Here is a 16,736-nt window from a genome sequence, read left to right as displayed (position 1 = left end):
CTGGGGTGGAGGTTCTGTGTTCACGGCCTGGGGGTCAGCACAGGGCCCTTGATACCCGGCCCGGTCATGGTCAGTCACGCTGGCAGCTGTTGCCCTGTGGTCCCTTCTCGGGGGAGGAGCCTGGGGATGGGGTGGGTGGGGGCAGGTTCATGGAGGTGTGGGTCAGAGGTCTGGCTGTTTGGTTGACAAGCATTCTTTCTGTTTCCAGAACGGTTTTGCTGTGGTTCGGCCCCCAGGACACCATGCAGACCATTCCACAGCCATGTAAGGCCTGGGGGAGGCCTGGGTGGGCTGAGGTAGGGGGCAGGCCCTCAAGGCCCCTCCTCTTGGGATGTTCCCCCTCCTTCCTCTGAGCCTTCTGGGGCTGGGCCGGGCCAGGGGCAGGTGGAGGGGGTGTGGCAGGGGGAGGGAATGGGCTGGCATGACCTCTTTTCCTTCCAGGGGCTTCTGCTTCTTCAACTCAGTGGCCATCGCCTGCCGGCAGCTGCAACAACAGGGCAAGGCCAGCAAGATCCTCATCGTGGACTGGGTAGGTCCCGGGTCCTGGCCCCTTCAGGTCCGAGAGCCCTGTGGAAAGAGCCCTGAGCCTGGTGTTAGGAGACACGGCTTCACGTCCTGCCTAGTTCCGCATTAGCCTCCCCGAGCCTCAGTTCCCCCACTGTGTAAAACGGGGAAAATGCGGTGAGGATAATGCCCCCATCACGGGGCTGTTGGGAGGCCCAGAGGAGATGGTATATGGAAAGGCCTCAGCTCCCACAGGGGAGGAGCCATTTGAATGCCGTCTTTTGGCCTCTGTTGGCTTCTTTCTGCAGATCTGATCATTTCTGCCTTTCTCCTGCAGGTAGTGACGGTACCAGTAATAACACATAACATCAACATACCACACATCGCATCCAGACACTGATGGTTTCACACCTCATATATTTAATCCTGACTCTGACCTGGTTTACAGATGAGGAAAGTGAACACAGAGAGGTTAGGTAACTTGCACACAGCTCTACATCTCGTCAGTCCTGAGACTGTGATTTGAACCGAGGCCTGTTAGCTCTGGAGCACGGCCTCGTGCTCTACTTTGCATTGACATCTAACTAACTACTTTGCATTGACATCTGCTTATGGGACGTTCCTACACAGAATGGAGGAGAGTGGAGGAACTTTCCACACTTGCGCCCACGCGTGGTCCTGTGAGTTACCATGGCTCTCCCTGGAGGGGTGGCGCTGGGCCTCATGGTCCTGCCCCTCTGCAGCGGAGGATGGTTTCCATCACTTGCATCACTCCATGACCTTGGGCAAGACGCAATAGCGAGAGTTCCTGACATGTGTGACCCTGGACTCTTCCCTCTCCTGGCACTAATCCTCCCCTGACATGTATTCTTTCCTCCCCCTTCAGGGTTTCGTGTTATTGCTACCCCCACCTAGCGTGTTATGTACACATCTATACATACAAGGGGAGACTGAGGCTCAGAGACTGCCCGTGGGTCACGCAACAGTTTAGCTCTAGGAGCCCCCGTGTTCTCACCCCCAGTCTAGGCTCCTGACCCTCAGAATGGTCACCGACCTTGAAACCTTTCCAACCTGCCCCAGTCTCCATGTCTCTGCTTTCAGACCTGCCCTAATCCACTGCCCATCTCCCTGCACAGGACGTTCACCATGGCAACGGCACACAGCAGACCTTCTACCAGGACCCCAGCGTGCTCTACATCTCCCTTCATCGCCATGACGATGGCAACTTCTTCCCAGGCAGTGGGGCTGTGGATGAGGTAACCACACCTTCCAGCCCCACTGACTTTCCCTTGTGGCCCTTACTCTGCCTCTGTCACAACTAGCTGTGTGATCCTGGGCAGACTGTTGAGCCTCTCTGAGCCTCAGTTTCTCCATCTGGAAGTGAAGAGGCTGGATGAGCTGGTCTTGCAGCACTGACAGCCTGGGATTCCTCTCTTGGGACTCTGCTCTCCTCACGTCTCTCTTGCCTTCTGTTTTCCAGGTGGGAGCTGGCAGCGGTGAGGGCTTCAATGTCAATGTGGCCTGGGCTGGAGGTCTGGACCCCCCAATGGGGGATCCTGAGTACCTGGCCGCCTTCAGGTAAGGGCTCTGGGGGCCTAGAGGAGGCCTGGCCCAGCGAGGCCACCCTCTCCTCCCCTTTTCCAACAGCACCAGGTTGGAGGTGATCAGGTGGCTTGTCAGCCTGTCCTCATCCAATTACTAGACATTATAAGCCAGCCCCGGAGTGGGCCTATGGATGGAGACAAACAAAGGGAAAGGCCCTGTCACACTGGCCTCTAGGGGCCTCCAGTCCCTGTGGGAAGACAGGAAACACAGAATGAAAGGTCAAAGGGTGCTTTATATTATAAAGTTTATAATGTCACACGTTACCAAGAGCCAGTGTTGACCTGAGTGCGGGGAGACGGGCAGGGTGGGGTGAGCAGCTCTGCACAGGAACTGAGAAACTTAAATTGTGGAGAAAGGGGGAGAGCAAGCAGGTGATGTCCATATAGGGGGAGTTGCTTAAGAAAGGCCATTCTAGGGCTTCCCTGGTGGTGCGGTGGTTAAGAATCTGCCTGCCAATGCCGGGGACACAGGTTCGATCCCTGGTCCGGCAAGATCCCACATGCCGTGGAGCAACTAAGTCCATGTGCTACAACTACTGAGCCTGTACTCTAGAGCCCCGCGAGCCACAACTACTGAAGCCCGCATGCCTGGAGCCCGTGCTCCGCAACAAGAGAAGCCATCACAATGAGAAGCCCGTGCACTGCAAGGAAGAGTAGCCCCCATTCGCTGCAACTAGAGAAAGCCCGCAGGCAGCAATGAAGGCCCAATGCAGCCAAAAATAAATAAATTAACTAATTAATTAATTTTTTAAAAAAAAGGCCATTCTAGAAGAGGGACTTTGCTCAGGAGCCCTTATATCTTTCACTCTGAGGGTTCCTATACTCCATTTGGAAAAAGAGAACCCTGGAAGGAGGTCTCCATATACTTTTCTGGAGTGTTCTCGATGAGAGCTAATTCTGTAGGAGCCCTGGGCTGGGGGTCCTGGCATCTGTGTGTCCAGAGCCCGGGGCCTTGAAGGACACCAAAATAGGCCCCAGAGTTGGGTGAGGGATGGAGGGAGGCAGCTGTGAGGGGCCAGCAGGGGCAGAGGATGAGAATGGATCTGGTGGCCCAGGACCTCAGAGGGAGTCTGTCGCCCTGGTCAGCTCTCAGGTGGCGAGTGGTGAGGTGTGGCCAACTCAGTCCTCAGTGGGTGGCAGCTAAGTGCTGAGTGTTTCCAGTGTTTCCCTGAGGCTTAGTGACCTGCCCCTTCCTGAGGCCCTGCCCACCGCACCCCGCCAAACACACTCACACACAAACGCACCCACTCCTCTTTCATTCCCTCAGGTGCCCCATCCTTGGCTCCTTCCTGCCTCTTGCCAGTTAAGTGCCCTGGGCGGCTGAGTCCTTAGGCTCTACCAGGGACGTGGGTGGCCAGCCAGGGTCAAGGAAGTCAGAGGCATCTGCTCATGCTGCTGGGAGAGTGGGTGTCTAGGAGTCCTAAGAGCAGGGTGCCCCAGTAAAGTTGGTGGGAGAGGGCTGGCGGGGCCCTTGGCCTCTGCGCCTGGCAGCCCTGCACGGCGTGCTGAGGCCCCTTCTGCTCACGCAGGATAGTCGTGATGCCCATCGCCCGGGAGTTCTCTCCGGACCTGGTCCTGGTGTCAGCTGGGTTTGATGCTGCCGAGGGTCACCCACCCCCACTGGGTGGCTACCATGTTTCCGCCAAATGTAAGGAGGGCCCAACCCAGGGGGCAGGTATAGGGAGTGAAGGCTGGGCCGGGAGGGGCGGCGCTGCCCAAGGCCAGGGGGAGGTGGCAGTGGCTGGCCCAGGGCCCCAGCACAGACCAGGTCAGTTCACCGTGGGAGGCCTAAGTCACACCCAGGCGGCTTAAGTCCCGTAGACTGGAAGCTCGGTCACAGGACCGCTCCCACCCCAACTGTGTCCTTCCCAGGCGGGCTGGCAGCTTCTCCTGCGGGGAGTGGGGAGGAGCAGTGTTCTCAGAACAGAGGGAGCCCGCTCAGCCCACTGGGCCATGGGGCCTGGAGCACGGAGAGGAATATGGTGTGTCTTAGTGAAGAAGACATGGGCTGTGGAGTCCATGCCCTGGGTTCCGGTCCCAGCCCTGCCACTTACTAGCTGCCCTTGACCTCTCTGAGCCTTCAGTGAGGCATACTAATAGGATTTACAGGGGGTTCCATGTGACAGCACTTGGGAAAGTAGAGATTTATGCATCTGAGTCACTCTTTCTAAGGGAGGAATCAAGCAGGGAAGTACCAGAGGTAGAGAGGGCCCACCTCTCCTCCACCGCTGCCCCTCCTAACCCTCCTCACGCAACCGTCTAGGCTTTGGGTACATGACGCAGCAGCTGATGAGCCTGGCGGGAGGTGCGGTGGTGCTGGCCTTGGAGGGTGGCCATGACCTCACAGCCATCTGTGACGCCTCTGAGGCCTGTGTGGCTGCTCTTCTAGGCAACAAGGTGAGCGGCCTGGCCCTGACCCGTGCGTCGGTGGGGCAGGGGGGCCAGCTCCCCCAGCAGTGCCCCAGGGGGCAGGTAGACAGGGCGCCTCCCTGAGGGCGTGCAGATGGGCGGGGTGGGGGTGGCCAGGCCTGGAATGAGGGGAGCGGCGTGGATGCCACTTCCCCAGGTCAGGCGTAGGGCCAGCGTCCCCTGCTCGAGGCAGAGCCGAGAGCACACGCCTATTTGCGCTTGGAAAGCGGGGGCCCGGGGGTGGGAGAGAGCTGGGCCTGGGGGTCCCTGAGAGATGGGTGACTGATGTACTCTTTTCTTCTGTAGGTGGATCCCCTCTCAGAAGAAGGCTGGAAACAGAAACCCAACCTCAATGCCATCCGCTCTCTGGAAGCTGTGATCCGGGTGCACAGTGAGTGTGGAGAGAGGACACCGCTGACCCCAGACTTGGGAGAAACTTGGGGCTCTGCTGCCCGCAGTGACCAGGGCCCCAGGTCTCCCAACACCAGCCAGGCCAGGGGCGCTGCTGCTCTGGAGTAGGCTTCCTACAAAGTACCCCACGATAATGGGAGGCGGCCCCCCACCCCCCATGGGTGGATACCCTCGGAGCCCTCCAGATGGACCCAGTGGGGGCCAGGCAGGACTGGCCTCCCGTCCCCAGCTGCTGCCCTAGGCCAGGGCCCTGCCCACAGCAACACTCAGGCCTTGTTTGTGGAAGTGCTGGTTCCCACCCTGCCCCTCAGACCTGGCCGCAGGGTCTTAGGAGCTCTGCCTGCTTTGGGGGCTGAGCCTTAGATTAACCCCACATTTGGAAAGCACTTTAAATTTTCAGCTTCAGCTCAGCATCTGTGGAGCTCTTTACGTAAAGACCCGTGAGCTATGCCAGGGATACGAAAATGAACAAAGTAGATTTCCCACATCCGGGCTCAGTAGGGTGTTGTACATGACAGTGAAGCCGCTGCGGCTACTCGGTATGCAGCCCTCCCACTGGGCCAGGCTCTGGGCCGGGCGTGTTCCGTGGACATCATTTCTCGCCACAGTAGGCGGGACGGTCGTGCCCATGGTCTAGATGGGGCGGTGGGAGCCCAGGGCAGTTAAGTGGCTTGCCAACAGCCACATAGAGTGGCCGCGGTGTTGGTCACCTCTCCCGGCACTGTGTCCTTCTGGCCTCCCATGCCTGTGCTGGGCTGAGCGTTGCCAGGGGCTACGTGTGAGGGGGACCCTGGGCTCCAGCAGGCCGGGGCTCAGGGCTCCGTGAGGTCACCATGACACAGACCCCATCTAGGGGAAGGGAGGCCCTAATGGTGCACTTAGGAACCCCACACCCATGGGAATGGGTTAGCGGTGGCCTTTCAGCCAAAGGGATGTGGGACTGGCTTGGACCTCTGCGAGGGCCCCTCACTGCCACGCTGAATCCGCACTGCTCACCCTGTCAGGGCTTCGGGGGCCGAGTCAGGGAGGGTGTTGCATCGAGGGTAGAGGCAGGTGAGAGCTGACCCCACACCGAGGACGCGTCTGCTACTCCTGGGCCTGAGATGTGCGGCCTCAGGATCAGTCTAGGATGCGTGGTTGGCAGGTGGAGGGCCTTGTGCCCCCAGCCCTTTCTGACTCGGCTTCTTGCCCAGGTGAATACTGGGGCTGCATGCAGCGCCTGGCCTCCTGTCCAGACTCCTGGGTGCCCAGGGTGCCAGGGGCCGATGCAGAAGAAGTGGAGGCAGTAACTGCACTGGCATCCCTCTCCGTGGGCATCCTGACTGAAGAGCGGTAATGCCAGACCCCTGGCTCAACAGCCCCTCCACCCCCTCGGACCCTCCCAACCTGAGGACCCCAGGCCCCAGCACAGCCACCCCGGCCTTCTCGGGCTTCCTGGGAAGCTGGGCTCAGGCCTTCCCTGCAGCCCCTGGCTCTTCAGCAGCACCCCCCTTTCCCTCCCCCAGGACCTCAGAGCAGCTGGTGGAGGAGGAAGAACCCATGAACCTTTAGGCTACAGGACGGATCTGCCCCCCGCCGCGCCCCGCCCTGCCCTGCCCTTCGGACCTGGTTCTCTTCCAGCCTCTGGCAACAGTACCCGTTCCCGGGGTCTTCAGAGATCCTTCGGGCAGGTAGTCGGGGCCAGAGAACAGCCTCTTGACAGTCACCCCAAGGAGCCTGGGAAGGCCCCTGGGTCTAGCATAGGGACCAAAGAAGACCCTGACGGGAGGCCAGCTGCGTAGCCAGCCGGGCCCCAGTAGGGCTCTCCCCGAAGCACAGTCTACCCCTCTGGGGTCTGGGCCCCTAGCTGGGCCCCCGATCCTCAGGCCTGCACAGAGGAGGACTGGCACAGCCGGGCCCGCTCACAACCACTATTCCTGGTTCTGTAGACCCCCGACTTTGCACACAGCCCCAGGCTCCACACAGAAATGTGAACTTGGCCTCCGCCAGAGTGGCCCTTCCTAGGCTCTGGGGGAGGGAGGATGGGTAGGAGGAGCCAAGGGGTCCCAGATCCCTGAGTGCAGGGGGGAGTCCCTCCTCTCCTGCTTCCTCAGATGACTCTGGAAGCTTCCTCCCCACCACTGGGCAGGGAGACAAAGCTCCCTCTGAGAGCAGTCATCGGCAGGCCTCCCATCTGGTCCCTGCCCCTGCCAGAGGCCACCTGCGTCAACCATCTCAGGGCTCTGGTGGGGCAGACAGGTGCTCCTGGAGTTCCTTGCTTCCTGATCCAATGGTGCCAAACCCTTCATCTCCCCTCAGAAGCACAGCATGACCCCCAGGGACCTCTCAGTAGTCACCACCCCCCTCCGTGAGCCTTCTCTTTCTGGGGTCTCCCCCACCCCAGCTGACTCCTGCCCTACATAGGACTAGCTTGGCTGAGGGGAAAGGGGGTGGGAGAGTGAATGGAAGACATGGGGGAGGGGAGGCTGCCCTGGCAAAGACTTCGAGGCTTCTGGGGTCCAGGCCTGGGGCCAAGAAGGAAAGTATTTGTGTTTGTGTGTGTGTGTGTGTGTGTGTGTGTGTGTGTGAGAGACAGAGTAAGAGGAGGGTTTGTATGTGTGTGCACATGAGTGTGTCTTCCTGAGTACCACCATACCCTGTGTATGTATGCATGTTTTTGTAAAAAAGAAAAAAAAAATGGAAAAAAAATCTGAACAATAAATGTTTTATTTGCTTTAAAGGTTCATGTGAAAGGGCCTCCGGGGGTTGAGGGGTGGGCAGCGGGCCTACAGCTACACAGCACAGCCTGTGCCTGATTCATTGTGGAAGAGAAGGGACAGGTTGGGCCGGGGGGCAGCCCCCCTCCAGCTCCTTGGCCTTCTGTGGCCGCTGCCTTGCAGGAAGAATCTGAACACACCCCGGCTGCCCCCGCCTGCCCCACCTCTGGGTAGTGAAGAGGCGGCAGCTCTGGGCTGAGTCCATAGACAGAGGGCCCGTTAGGGCGTGGGGGACATGGATGCCTGCAGACCCGGCTCGCTAAGGCTCCCCTAGAGTCCTGAGTCAGACCTACCTGGGTTCAGGTCCCAGCTGGGAGCTCAGGTAAGTCACATCACCTCCTGGGGCCTCTGTTTATCAGTTAAAGGCTCCCAAAATAGACACTGTTTGGTTCCTTCCTGCTCTAATGTACCATGACTTCTTAAGCATCTACTGAGCCTAGAAGAGAGAAGGGGTGAGGAGACAACAGGCCTGGGCGATCTCATCTAGTGGCGCCTGTCTTTATGGTTCCGAGGCGGCCAGGCTTCTTCAGCCAGCAGGAGCGGCCTCATTACCTCTGACGTGGCCCCAAGCCCTCACAGCCTGGAGAATATGAAGGGAAGCACGTTCATCCCCTTCCCGTCTGTCCTGGCCTCTTGGGGCGATAGGCACTCAATCCCACAGACGTTGCTGAGACTGTGCCCGGGGGCATCCTTGCCCTGGCTGGGGGGTTTGCTGAGGGGGCTGGAGGAGGAGAGCTGAACTGTGGGTTCCCCCATGCCAAGTGGGACCAGAGGGAGAGGGTCCCCTCTGAGCTAAGGAAATGGCTTAATGAGATGACTGGAGACCCCCATTCCCACCCACCGCTCCCATAGTCCACCCCATAAGAAAGCACCAGAGGCTAGCTGATACAAATGGCTGCTGTATTTCTGCTAAAGTTGACAGTGACACAGATAAGGCAAAGAGCCGAGGGGCAGGACACATCAGGTGGGAAAGGGGTAGACCGTGCAAAATGACAACCTAAGATAAAAAGATGGATGGAGCCCCTTCCCTTCCGAGTTAGGTGAGCCCTTGGGCCAGTGTATAGGCAGTAAAGCAGATTTTGTCCTTCAGAAGGGAGATTTTAAAAGAGAAAAGCTCTAGGTGAAGGGCAGGGGCAGGAGCGGGGGAGGCATCTCGGGGCCGGGGCAATCTGGGTGCCATGAGAAGGCCGAGTGGAGATGTTGGGCTGGAGGTGCCTGGCACAGGTTTGAGGGTTCCTTCTAGCCCACCCCGTGCTGCCCCCTTCCCCAAAGCCCTTCGGGGGGCAGGCGCACCTTCCCCAAGACCTTAGTCTGGCCTCATTTGGGGCGTGTGGTGAAGGGGAGGATGGCTCTAGCATACTCATGGGAACCACCTCTGCGAGGAACAGGGTGGGAAGAGGGACACTGAACTCCCCTCAGGTCCCCAGGCCTTGGGAAAAGAGAAGCAAATGTCACCATCCCTGGGACCAATGAGTTCAGCTACCTGACTCTTGGGGGACAACAAGATGGGGGTGCTGGGGTAAGGGGTTGAGAAGTCTCTACTAGAGATCCCTTACCTGGCCTGACCTCCCCAGGGTCCCGTCCCGCCTGAGGGAGAGTGTCTAGGGCAGCAGGGACCCCTGCCCCCAGGCGCAGGTCAAGGCCCCACTGCCCTACCCCTTGCCTGTTGCCCTGGCCCTACTTGGAAAGATTGCCCACTGAGTGCTAAGAAAATAGATCCACTTGAAAAGGTCTAAAGCTGCCCTCCAGTCAGGCTGATGAGCAACATGGCAGGACCCCTTTCCACAGCACCCAGGTTTCCCCCCGAAGGGGACAGGACAGCTCCCAGGGACACCACCGTCCTCCTGCTGTATATTTTCTGCCTCGGTTCTGGGGTTCCCAGGGGGTGTCCAGGCCCGCCCGATGTCTCAGAGGCTGAGTCCAGGTCCTGAGGACCACCAGGGTGTGAAGACCTCATCGCTCAGGTCAGAAATCGCTGAGGATGCTGATGTCGGCAAAGTCAGCCCGGTAGCGGTGGGCATAGAGGCTGAGCAGGAAGGCCCACTTGAAGGAAATGAAGCTCCACACACAGGAGAGGTAGTAGCTGTTGGGGTCTGTGAGGCCTGCAGGGGAGAGGAACCCAACCGTGACTCGAGAGGACCTTGCCCTTGACCCTAGCCACCATGCCACAAGCCCCAGGCCATCCTTCCCCACAACCTCCAACAGAGGCTGAACTGAGCCAATGGAGAGATCAGGTGTCATAGAGGTTTTAGAGCACTCAGAGTTTGCAGGCAGGAAGCAGTGGGGATGAGGGAAGGTCAGGGTTGGCTAATCACAGGGCCGTATCATCCGCTCTGCTTCTGTGGCACTGACCCTAGGCCACTGCCTTCCAATCTGCTTCAGCATCAGAGGGGGCACGAAGAGCCTTTGGCTACTTGCAGACTGCAGCCACCAGGGGGCGCTCCCATCCCAGAGCTCCGCCGGAGGCTAAAAAGGGCGGCTAACCACACACTCTGGGGTGCTGAATGCAGCACACACTTCCCACGCGTTTCATTGATCCCTTCCAACCCAGGGGCGGGGGTGGGGGGCGTCCATTCTCCCCACTTTTACAACGAGAAAACCCGGGCACAGGGAGGTTAAGTGGTCTGTCCGGTCCCTTGGACATAACTGTTGAACCCAGGACAGGAATCCCGGGTCTCCTGAGCGCTCCACCCACCGGCCCTCCCACGCCCTCCCTTTGCTGAGGCCCTTACTCTGGTGTCCGGTGACGGCCAGCACAAGGAAGGTGCAGAAAGCGGCGACGGAGACGGCCGAGAAGAGGACGCCCACGAAGAAGAAGCCGCGCAGCCCCTTGAGCCACGTCCTCCAGTAATCCTGCATGTACATCACGTGCGTCACCAGGACCCACAGCGCTAGCACACCTGCCGGGAGAGACGGCTCAGGCAGCGCCCCTCTCCTCACCTGCCGACCCCCCAGAGCCCTGCAGGTCCCCCAGGCCAGGCTCTTCGCATAATAACAGTAGTGTTGGCCTTTTCACTCTCCCGGTAAAGTGGAGTTTGCTGGAGGCCACGTGGCCTGGGATATGAAGAGGACGTGAATGCAAAAGCAGCTCGGAGAATCCGGCTGCCTTTTACTAAGCCACACATTAAAGAGATCCGAAAAAAATATAAAACTATGTCATTCTTCTCCCTAATTTTTTTGTTTTGGAAAACCTGAATACTTCTTACAAAAAAAAATGTTACTTATGTTAATACAATGTTATTTTTAATATTACTTTTAAATGCTTAAAACTGTTCTCAGTTTTAATTTCTAATACAGTACATATCGATAGATATAACCCACATAAACAAAATTTCCTTGGGGTCTCACCACTCTTTAAAGAGTGTAAAGGGGTCAGAACGTTTGAGGGCCGCTGCAGCCCAGCCTGCTTTCCGGGGACTCCCCACTCCCCACCCTGGGGGCCACAGATGTGGGAAGCATTCCTCCCACCCTGATGCTCTTGCTCCCCCAGCCTGCAGAGGCCACCACCGTAGCGGTGCACGGCCTGTGGCTGAGCTCTTGGCAGTGGGGCTCTTCCCAAATTCCATGTACTGGTTTTATGGGATGGGGAGGCCCAGTGGTTAAAACCCCCAGGGCCACCCAGCGCCCAAGTGGCCTTCTTCTTGCTCTTGGCCAGACTCCATTTTATTAATTTTCTTTTCAGGCCACACCGCAAGGCATGCGGGGTCTAAGTTCCCTGACCAGGGATCAACCCGTGCTCCCTGAAGTGGAAGCGCAGAGCCTTAACCACGGGACCGCCAGGGAAGTCCCCTGCCAGACTCCATTTTACTAACTCGTTTGCTGAAAGGGCAGGCCAGATGCCCCCAGCCGGTCCTGGGCCTGCCCTCTGGGCCTGGCTGGACAGTTCCCCTACGATGCCAGCTGCCGCTCAGCCAATACAATGAATGCCCTCTGTGCTGGGCCGTGCCTGCCGCCGCAGCCCAGAGAGTGGAGCAAATATCAGTTCCCTTGGCAAGGGTCCAGGGCAGGGCCGCAGGGTCCCGACAAGGGAGGGACGAGGGACGAGGCAGAGCCAGCTGCAAGCTGTCCACCTGTGTGTAGGCCGCTGGATCCTAGGAGTCACGAGGCCCTTCAAAAAGTGAGCCAAAGTGAGCCGCACACGCCGCACGCAGAGTAGCATGGGAAGGCTGGGGAAAGTGGTCAGCTCTGGCAAGGCAGAGAAGGAAGAGAAGCTGACAGGGAGATCGGGTTGGGAGAGTGCTTTGACTGAATCCATGATATTATATTTTTTAGGCTGAATGGTAAGAATGAGGGAGTTCACTAAATTGCCTATCCTTTTTTACTTGCCCGCAATATTTCATAATGTTTTTTTAAGTTGGGGGAAAATAAAAAGGCAGGGGGGAATGTCATCACAGATCTCTGCTCCGATTACCAGCTCAGAAGCTGTCACAGTTCAGGCAGCCTGGCAAGGGCCAGAAAACCACGAGACTGCCAGCCAGGAAACCTGGGCCTGGCACTGCTGTGCTACTCGTGACTCTCAGAGCCTCGGTGCTTCCACATCTGAAAGCGGGGGAGCCCAAAGGTCCCGCCAGCCTGGAAACGGTGACCCAGGGTTCCCTGCTAGTGAGGACTCAGCTCTGCCAACACCTGCCGCTTCCCTTCCCACGCTGTTTGACCCACACTCTCCCAGCTCTGCCCTTGCCCACCCTCAGCCTTCCTCAGGGGCTGGGGGCCTGGAACATGGGTCCCTCCAGCCCTGGGATCAGGGTGAGCCAAGACAAGCTCGTCTCCATCCCTGCCTAGGGAGGAAGCGGGAGCAGGCCAGAGGTGGACAGAATAACAATCCCCCGGCTTCAGCTTAACGTCTTCCGCGATCTGGATGGATGGTGTGCTAGCCACCTTTTCCAGAAGTCTTTCCCAATCCTCTCACACGGGTCCTAAGTGTTCACTGGGGGAACTGTTTGGTTTCTTAAAGGGCCCGAGGAAGGAAGCGTATTGTCGCTGAGCACATCCAAGGAACCGTCAGATGGGTACCTTTGCAACCGCTCCACTTGCCCTCTATCTGCTCACTATGCCACGGAGGGGCTGAAATAGATGGCTCTCAGATGCTTTACCACTCAAAGATTCTAGAAGCCAGCTTAGGGGAAAAATAAGGTCAGAGCAATTCCCCTGTGACTCAGCAATTTCTGGGTTAGGAAATGTTGAAATAGGGGCTCTAATAGGGGCCCAAGTGCTCTGCTTGGCATTGCTTAGTCCACTGGCCACGCTCCAGTGGTGCCCCCAGAACACCCCCCCCACACACACACACACACATACATCCACGTACCAAAAAGGGCTGAGCAGGAGGAAGAGGAAGATGACCATTTTGGGTGTGCCAGGCCCCAGCTCTCTGTTAATAAGCAGGCGCATCCTGCCCCACCTCTCACTTGCCCTGCACACAGGCCTGGCCTCCAGATAAACACAAGCCATAACTGGAAGCAGGCCCGTCCCCACCGGCCCTGGCTCCCGCCTCTGTCCTTGGAAGAGGGATCTCCCCCAACTCCATCCAGGGGGTCAGTGAAGGAGCACAAGCCCCCCTCCAACCCCGGTCCCTCCCACACCTCAGCCCTGCTCACTTCCCTGGGACACTCTGGACTCCAGGAAGCCTGGTCTGCATAACTCAGGGCAGAACGGACAGTTTCCCAGGCCCACCCGGATGCATGTCCACACCAGACCTCACCCCTCGCTCCGGCCCACCTGCTTCAAGGAGCAGGGCTCTGCTTGGTGGCTCGGGGCTCAGAGCTGACAGGCGCAGGACAAGGAAGGCACACAGATGGTCAGTGAAAGTACCCCCAGCGGCTGGGTTGGAGGTGAGGAGCCAGGAGGAGCCCAGGGGAGCTCACAGGGAAACACAGACAAGTGAGCCACTGGACCCGGGCCCTACTCTCTTCCTACACCCCTGCCCTCCACCCCTGCTCCTCTCTCGCTCACAGCTCACGGGGAAGAACACAGAGCTGGTTAGACTCCTGGGCAACTTTTCTATTCTTATTCTCTTTCCTCGGTCTACTAGACCTAGAGCAAGTCTTTTTCCCAAGTGCGCCCATAGCAAAACTATTTCTTCCGCCTCTCCTCCAAGCCAGTTCTTCCCAGCCGCACACCAGGATGGGAGAGGCTGGGTCTCTACCCATGAACGTTTTTCCCAGGGCTCCAGGAAATCAACAGCCCCTAGCAGCCCCGCCTGGCACACAGGGGAAGGAGCATGCTGGGGCTGCCCTCTGGTGACTCAGCAGTTTCTGGAAAATGCCAAGTCAGAAGCGGGGTACTCACAAATCTGCTGATGCTTCATCCCCAAAAGAGGAAGAGGCTGACTGGCTGCAGACCCTCTCAGCACCATTCAGGGCGGAGAGGGCGTGGGGCCCTGGCAACCCCTCCCCCACCTGCCACACTGCTACCACCACGGTCACAGCCACAGCTGCCACCACCACCGTCACGAGGCAGCTTTGGTTCTGCGATGGCTGTCGGGGAGGTGCCAGGACCCTGCTCCAGCTGGTCGCTGCCCTAGCACCTCTTGCTGTGGGCAGCTCCACAGCTGGCCTGCCCCAGAGGCTAAGGGAAATCTGCAGGGAGGGAGAGAGGGCAGGGCTCAGGTCAGAGGAAACCCCGGAACTCCCTGAAGCTGCCCCCCCACAGGCAGCTGAAAGATGGATGATTCGGGGAGAGGACATACAGCTGTAGCGTTCCACACCTGAACGGGGTCTCACACAACATCCCTGTCAGCGGAATCTCCTTCCACTCCTTACAGGTGAGGAAACTGAGGCCCAGGAGGCATCGATGTGCCCATGGTCACACAGCTCGGTGGGGCTCACTCCACCAGGCCAGACTCCAACACACCCAGCTCTGATCCCAGGGGCAGCCCGCCCTCCTCACCCCCAACCAGCCCCCTCATCTCAAGTCTCATCAGGGCAACCCCTGGGCCTAGCCTGAAGAGTCACACCGCCTTCCTGAGGGGAGAGCAGCAGGCCGACAGGAAATAGGAAAACACTGCAAGGACAAGAGAACCATGAGGAACACAGTGGGTGGTGGGGTGCAGCGGGGAAAGGAGCCAGGCGTCTGCAGATAACTGAGCAGAGGTGGGCAGGCTGGCCCCCCCGGGAGGAACCACAGGTGGGGCATCTAGGCAGGCATGAGAGCAGCACAGCCAGGCAACCACGTGCCCTTCCTCGGAGAACCCAAGTGCTCTGCTTGGCATTGCTTAGGCCGTGGTTACCTACACCCCTCTTATAGGGCAGAAACTCCACCTCCCATCCCTTCTTGACCCAGGTGTGGCACTCAGTAAGCTTTGGGGCAATGAGCAAATCCAGTTATTTTTAGTTGGTCCATTTAGGGCTCTTTTGGCAGAGGAGTTTAATTATGGATTAAGATCATCCCGTGCAAAACTATGCACCTTGCATGTATTTTCTCCCAAAGTGCTTTCCCCACACATATAATTTCATGTAGCTGTGTAACCCCAAGTAAGCTATTTATTTACACTAAGCCTCAGTTTAAGCCTGACCTGTAAAATGGACCCAATAATAATGCCTACTTCATAGGACTAATGTAAGGATTAAAGGAGATGATGGAAGCAGTGTGCTTAACACAGTGCCTGACACATAGAAAGCATTAAAAAAAAAAAAAAAAGTTAGCAAGTAGAAATAATATGCTTCGCCGTCACACCAATTCTACAACACAGAGAGGTTAACAATATGCCGAAAGGTGCACAGCGAGTACACAGCACTGGTAAGCACCGGACCTCCACTAGCGCACTGACGTTCTCAACTCCGGTACAAGCCTCCTCTGGCCTCCTTGAGGCACAGAAAGGGCGGTCGGCGGGGCTTAGCCGACCTTGGCCCAGGAGCCACAGCAGAAGAGTGGCAAAGAGACACCAGCGTGGTGGGGAAAAATGTCCAGTTTCCATCAGATCCCTAGCGCGGTCCTCCGGGGCTCCGCTGAGGACTCCGCTGGCGACTCCGTTGGCGGTGGACTCCACCCTGGAAGGAGGCACATGGGCTTCCCCGGGAACCCCCAGCCCTCCTTTCCACTTACTTCTTCTCTGCCCTCACCCAGTCCCCAGGGAAGGGGCGCGGATCCCCCAGCACAAGTGAGTGTGTGTGTGTGAAGACCCCTGGGTCTTCACACCTGGCCGCGCGAAGGAGGTGGCGAGAGCAGCGGGAGTGCAGGGAGGACGCTGTCACTGGGCCCAGGGTGGAGGGCGGACGGGCTAACCCGTGGGCGGCGGGGCTGGTGCAAATGGCACATGCGGGACGTCGGCGCCCCGAGCCTCGGGCGGGCACTGAGTCCCTGAGGCCCCCCGAGGATGCCCAGGAGCCCGGGCCCGCGCGGGGCCTGCTCTGCCCACGGCCAGTTTTGGGTAAACACCCCACCCGCTCCCCCGGGAAGCGCCGCCCGCCAGGAGCCTGCGGAGCAGCCGCCGGCTCCTCCCCGCAGCCGCGCGCCCGCGTCCGCGCCGCCGGAGCCGGGACCCAGCGACCCCCGCGCGCCCCGGGGTACCTGCGAGCCCCCCCATGGCCGCGGTCCCCGGCTGTCTGTAGACCACCGTCCAGACGAGAAAGATGGAGAAGCCGGCCACGGAGCTGAGGCCGGAGTAAGCGGCGCGGAGGCCGAGCTGCAGGCGGGACGGGGCCATGGGGCTGCGGGCGGCGGGCGCGGAGGGCGAGCGTGGCCGACGGTCACAGGTGCAGGGCCCGGAGCAGGAGCCGGGAGCCGGGAGCCGGGAGCCGGGAGCCGGGAGCCGGGCGCCGCGAGCCGGGGGCCGAGCCGTAGCCGCCGGCCGCCCGCGCTCCGCCCCCGGCCCGCCCCCTGCGCCGCCGGCACAGCGCCCTCCCCGGCCGGAGGCCGCCCGCGCCCGGAACCACAGAGGAGGGCGCGTCCTGGGCTTGGCCTTGGGTCCTCTGGCCCCTGATCATGTGGGGATGCTGCCTAAAAAGGCAGGTTCCGGGGTTCGTCCTCTGAGCTACAGGATATCTGGTCCCTGGCGGGGCTCGGAAATGTACGGTTGTACAAGCCAGCTGCCGTGATTACTTTTAAAATTTATCAC

At 59.1% G+C, this 16,736-nt stretch overlaps 2 protein-coding genes across 8 annotated transcripts in view; one reads left to right on the top strand and one right to left on the bottom strand.

The window, feature by feature from the left end:
* HDAC7 (histone deacetylase 7) overlaps positions 1 to 7,647 on the top strand; it is a 35,546-nt gene extending 27,899 nt beyond the window's left edge. For all 7 annotated transcript variants that reach the window (XM_068561637.1, XM_068561640.1, XM_068561641.1 and 4 more), the window contains 9 exons: positions 209 to 264; positions 442 to 529; positions 1,641 to 1,760; positions 1,985 to 2,082; positions 3,638 to 3,756; positions 4,372 to 4,505; positions 4,824 to 4,908; positions 6,122 to 6,260; positions 6,434 to 7,647. In XM_068561637.1, coding sequence (XP_068417738.1) covers positions 209 to 264; positions 442 to 529; positions 1,641 to 1,760; positions 1,985 to 2,082; positions 3,638 to 3,756; positions 4,372 to 4,505; positions 4,824 to 4,908; positions 6,122 to 6,260; positions 6,434 to 6,479 — 885 coding nt within the window. In that variant the 3' untranslated portion in view covers positions 6,480 to 7,647. The remainder of the gene's footprint in view (positions 1 to 208; positions 265 to 441; positions 530 to 1,640; positions 1,761 to 1,984; positions 2,083 to 3,637; positions 3,757 to 4,371; positions 4,506 to 4,823; positions 4,909 to 6,121; positions 6,261 to 6,433) is intronic.
* A 920-nt stretch (positions 7,648 to 8,567) lies between these two features.
* Positions 8,568 to 16,471, bottom strand: SLC48A1 (solute carrier family 48 member 1). The gene is made up of 3 exons (XM_068561644.1): positions 16,190 to 16,471; positions 10,417 to 10,584; positions 8,568 to 9,786 (listed from the first exon to the last, which is right to left on the bottom strand). Exons 1-3 carry the CDS (start codon positions 16,323 to 16,325, stop codon positions 9,650 to 9,652), a joined length of 441 nt encoding a protein of 146 aa, XP_068417745.1. The 5' UTR covers positions 16,326 to 16,471; the 3' UTR covers positions 8,568 to 9,649.
* Between the last annotated feature and the right edge of the window lie 265 nt (positions 16,472 to 16,736).

Source organism: Eschrichtius robustus, chromosome 13 (genome assembly GCF_028021215.1).
Source record: "Eschrichtius robustus isolate mEscRob2 chromosome 13, mEscRob2.pri, whole genome shotgun sequence".
NCBI classification, from domain to species: Eukaryota; Metazoa; Chordata; class Mammalia; order Artiodactyla; family Eschrichtiidae; genus Eschrichtius; species Eschrichtius robustus.
This window is presented reverse-complemented; position numbering and strand designations above follow the sequence as displayed.